This window comes from Arvicanthis niloticus, chromosome 3 (genome assembly GCF_011762505.2).
Source record: "Arvicanthis niloticus isolate mArvNil1 chromosome 3, mArvNil1.pat.X, whole genome shotgun sequence".
In the NCBI taxonomy this organism is placed as follows: domain Eukaryota; kingdom Metazoa; phylum Chordata; class Mammalia; order Rodentia; family Muridae; genus Arvicanthis; species Arvicanthis niloticus.
Window position 1 is genome coordinate 50,354,960 of NC_047660.1, and position 4,922 is coordinate 50,359,881.

The 4,922-nt window shown below is 48.3% G+C and overlaps 1 protein-coding gene across 1 annotated transcript; it reads right to left on the bottom strand.

Moving 5' to 3' along the window:
* Positions 1-230: 230 nt before the first annotated feature.
* Positions 231-4,043, bottom strand: Nkx3-1 (NK3 homeobox 1). Its single transcript, XM_034499300.2, has 2 exons — positions 3,740-4,043; positions 231-2,918 (listed from the first exon to the last, which is right to left on the bottom strand). The coding sequence occupies exons 1-2, from the start codon at positions 4,032-4,034 to the stop codon at positions 2,494-2,496; spliced, it is 720 nt and encodes a 239-aa protein (XP_034355191.1). The 5' UTR covers positions 4,035-4,043; the 3' UTR covers positions 231-2,493.
* Positions 4,044-4,922: the final 879 nt, after the last annotated feature.

The window sequence follows — 4,922 nt, forward strand, 5'->3', positions numbered from 1 at the left end:
TTCCTCCCCTTGATTTACCAGGATGAGAGGAGAGGCCACTTTGAAAAGACACCCTCTTGGCTACTTGCCAAATTGTCACTTTGATTGATTTTGTGGCCTGTGGCTTGTCAGGCCAGCCAAGTGTCCTGTGAAAACATGGCCACCTCGAAAAAGGCAAGCTAAAAAGAAACCCTGTTTGTAAGAATCTGAAAACCACACGCAGGTGTCTAATAAAGACATAGAGGCTTTATTTTAAAACACTCATACATTGCAAAAAAAAAAAAAAACCATAGAAAAATAGTTTGATTAGAGTACCAAAATAAATGTCAGTGACAGACTTTTATGTTAGAGCAGGGTTTGCTAACTGACTGATGAAAAAAGGCAGAGATGTCACCCAGGTGATAAGGTGATACCCAAAGTGTTTTCCCATTAACAAGCTGGAGACAACAGACCATGTTTCTCCCAGTTCAGGTGTGGGTGAATGATTAGTTCCAGGGCAGAGAAAGCAAAATGGAGTCAGACCCCAAAATAATTTTAAACACAAAGCTTTCCCTTTCTGACTTTGCCACACCCTGCACACTATAATAGTTCAATCTTAGTAGAAGTGCATGCTGAAAAGGATTCTTGTCAGAATGCGAGGAAAGAAAGTACAGATCAGGAACTCAGAGCCAAGAGATGGAGAGAAAGAAGTGAACTGGACACTTGAAGCTTTGGTGTGGTCTAACGCTACCACAGTGGTCAGCGACAAGGGGCACCAAACAACACTTTAACATGGGGCCCCGGGCTATAAAAGAACAGGGTGCAAGCGGCCAACTTTCTATCAACTTCCTTTGGCAGTTTTAACTGCCACCAACAGTAAATTGGCCCATTTAAAAGGAGGAAATTAAAAGATTTCTCACTGCACGGTACTGAGTGGTGGGATAAAGGGATTTCCTGGCACCAGAAAGCCTCATTTGTAATAGGTGTGCTCCACCTCCCTTATCTCCCACTCAGCAGGTTACCTGAGATATCAGGATGGAAAGGGAAGAACAATCATTTCTCTTTTTCACTCCTACCATTTTAGGGTAGTCCCTAAACACAGTTTCCCGAAGCATTTACACACTTGTCTATGGATGGAAGCCGCAGTGAAGCTGTATTCTGAAAACAGTTCACCTTTCCTTATGGCATCTTCCTGCAAAGCTATCAGCTCCTTGCTGGCTGCTTGTCTTGGGCTGACAGCCATACCCTGCCCAGGACCCCTCCATCGCTCCTAGACCCCTCAGCATCAGCCTTTGAACTGTAACATACAGCAAGCAGAAAGCCCTGTGAAAGAAACTGTGATCTTCAGCTCCCATGTCTTTAAATAGGGCTTGGGATTTAATGCTGAGTATTTTTAAAGGAAAGAGATGAGTTGCTAATTTTTTAGGTATGTCATAATATGTCTGTTGCTAGTTAGTTATTAAACCAGGAAAGATACAACTTGGGAGGTGGTGGGAGCAAATCTTACACTAAATAAGACAGGCAGAGATGAAAAGCGTGAACTGAGAAGTCCTGTAAGAAAGAACAAAAATAAAAGGGAAGGAAGGCCCTTCCCTTCCTTCCCTGTTTAAAAATGATGGCACCTCTGATCGGAAACCTCTGTCATAAAGAAGTGTGAATTCTCAGACCAGGGAAGCTGCAGGACCTCCTGAGTTCTCCCCTGAGGGCAGGAAGGGTGGGAGAGGCCTTTTCTTCACTGGTAATAAAAAATCTTGATGGAAGCCGCTCACCTGGAGTGTGGAAACCCTATAGGCCCTTGTCTTGGACAGGAAGTCTGTTTTGAAGCCCACCCCTGCAGGCAACTGTTTACACAGCTTGTCTTAACCCTGCAGTGTGTGTGCCCTGCTGGACACAGGCTGCCCAGTAAATCCTTGGATTGGCACATCACTGCGAAAATGGTAAGAAGTTGAAAATTCCACCTTCCACCCCCTTGTGTCCTATGCCAACCTGCCTCAATCACTAAGGGTTTTCCCCATTCTTCAAATCTTCTGCTCACCCTCACTTTTACCAAGGCAGAGAGAAACTCTGGCCAGAGTCCAAGGCCAACAAGAGACTTCTTAACCCAAGTTTAGTTCAAGAGGAAATCCTCATCTAAGGGGCCATTCCTCTCCTTGCTTGGTCCTTTCATGATACTAAGTTATGGGAGAGGATGGAGTTGCAGCAACAGAATTCTTAGGAATGATGTAGCCATTGCATCCATAGCCACTCTTAAGTTCTGGAAACAAGACTTGAACTTGTCTGGCTCTCTCTAAACAGGGAGCTGACAGCAGTGACCTATAGAACACTTGGAACTGTGACTACATACTAAAATAGCCACTGCCCCAGATCTTTCGCTGGCCCACCAGAGAACAACTGGAGTATTCTCTGGGAACCCCTAACAGTTTGCGTCTGTACACTTCTTGCTCCCGACTCCTTGTTGTCAGCCACTTTGGCTTTTTCCCAGAGACCCCCGGGGAAGGCAGTTTCTGATATATGCAGTTATCATTGGAACTGTTGTTACCAGAAAGTTGGATGCCAGCTGCCCAGACAGTACAGGTAGGGGTAGTAAGGGTAGCCAGTATACATGGAGATCAATGAGGCACTGGACAGGCGGTCATCCTTCAGGGTTGGCAAAGACAACGGTGAGCTCTTCTCTAAGACTCCCAGGTCTTCCGACAGCTGCTTTCGCTTAGTCTTATAGCGTCTGTTCTGGAACCATATTTTTACTTGGGTTTCGGTGAGTTTGAGGTTCTTAGCCAGGTGAGCCCTTTCAGGGGCAGACAGGTACTTCTGATGGCTGAACTTCCTCTCCAACTCAATCACCTGAGTGTGAGAGAAGGCTGCCCTGGAGCGCTTCTGCGGCTGCTTGGTGACCTGGGGGGCACTTGATAAGTCCCCTGGAGTATGTTCACAGTCCAACAGATAAGTCTCAAAATGTGCATCTGGAGAAGAACAGAGGGGAGCAGAAAAGAGTTATGTGTTCACCCAGAATCCAAGCCACCTTTCTGTTTTCAGCTAGTGAACAAAAAGCCCACTGTCATCTGGATACATTTCACTTTGTTTGAATGACTAAGGAAATACCCGGAAGAAGTGAGTAGGGTTTTAAACCATGTATTCGTTTCTAATATCAGTGTGAACTATGCTCAGGTCTTAGCGGTTTACAGTTGAACGTTCTGCCTTCTTGTTTTACATCAGTGAAACGTGGATTCTGGATGTGTGGCATAAAGAGAGATGGGTGTCAACAGGAAAGACCGAGGCATCATGGGGACATTTAAGTGGGTGATTGAGGCTTGTGGGGATGAGCCAGGTGGCCTGGGATGGTGAGCAGTTTCATCTTCTGCCCTAGTCCACTTTCTGTAACTGTGGCTTAGTAACCACCCACATGAGAAGTGGCTGGGGCTGGAGGATAAAATCGGACTCAATCCTATTTCTAAAGACCTAAAGGAACATCCGTAATTTTATGGCTCGTGGAATGGAGACGCAAAGAGAACCTAGGAGTGGGCTTGATTTATGTATATTAATGGTCACCGTTAGTTCTAGTAGACAGTGGTGAAAGGCTGGGGCCTCTGGAAAAGAGTCAAGCCGATGGCAAAGTTATTAGCTGCCCTCAGAGTTGATGCTCAAGGTGGCTGAGTGGGGAGGACGGTCCTTCCTGTGGCCGTGCCCCCACCCCCACCCCTGATGCCTGCATCCAGAGCTGGGGCCATCAGCCTGAGAGCGGTCCTCTCCTGTGCAGCATGCCCGTTCGGTCTATTCCGCTTACCTGACTCGGGTTCAGTAGGTGTCTCCGTGGGGCTGGACCGGATACTTGGTGGGTCCTCTGGAGCCACGCCGCGACCACCTGCTTCGTCGAGCTCTGAAGCGGGGTCCCTCCTAGGGTCCGGCTGGCGCTGGTGCTGCAGGCTGCCCGCGTGTCCCCCGCGCCGCTCCGCGCGGTCCCGCAGGATGTCCTGGATGAGGAAGGAGGTGAGCCGCTTGGACTGCGTGGGTGGCGCTGCCCAGGGACTGCGGCCACCCGCCTCTACCCGTGCCTCTCGGGGATCGGCTACCCTAAGCATCCCGCCTCCGCTGCGCGCCGCTTTTGCTATCACCCGGCCGCGCGCACTTATAGCCGTGCTGAGCGTCGCGCCGCCTGCCCATTGGCCGCGGGGACACGGCTGCTCCCCGATTGGCTGCCGCGGGCTCCAGGTGACCCTCGGGAGGCGAGTCCTGAGCGGAGTAGGCTTCAGAGCCCTTCCTTGGTGCGCCCATAGTCTTTCCTGGTTTCATGCCCTTTTCCAGAGAAGCCATAGACCCTAAACCCTTACTGGAATCGCGATGTGCAAGAGCTGCGAGTAGCTCTCATAGACTGTTAAAGCGCTCTGGCCCACCGAGCTGAGCAGGCAGGTCGCTTCCACCTACCCCAATTGTGTTCAGATAGTAAGAGAGATTGATAACAAAGCCAGATCTACTGAGTCTAAGGTGGTCCTAGGCCTGACAGTCAGGCTCACGATGGCCCCACTCTGGATTCCCAATTGAACACATCTGAACAACTAGCAAAAATATATTTGGGAAAGTCAAAGTCGTATGGCAATATCCCATTTACTTTGTTGACCATATACTGTGGCATCAGGAAAGAATAGTCTTAAGAAATAAACGCTCAGGCTGTGAGTGGGTGGCATGCCTTTAATCCCTGGGAAGAGAGGTAGGTGGATTTCTGTGAGTTCGAGGCCAGCCTGGTCTATATAGGTAGTTCTAGGACAGCCAGGTCTACATAATAAAGACCTGTCTTAACGTATCGTAACGTAACGTAACGTAACTAACTAACTAACTAACAACAACAAAAACACACACGCAGGCATGCGTAAACGAGGAAAGCCTACGCTGTTTTTGTTTTGTTTTGTTTTTTTCTGTTTTGTTTTTCTGGTTTTTTTTTTTCTGGTTTTTTTTTTTTTTTTTTTTTTTTG

Bases quoted from the DNA above. Each gene is read 5' to 3' on its own strand.
- Nkx3-1 (XM_034499300.2), bottom strand. From the start codon at position 4,034: ATGCTTAGGGTAGCCGATCCCCGAGAGGCACGGGTAGAGGCGGGTGGC. The intron at 2,919-3,739 runs GTAAGCGGAATA...GTTCTTCTCCAG, and splicing joins ACCTACTGAACCCGAGTCAG to ATGCACATTTTGAGACTTAT.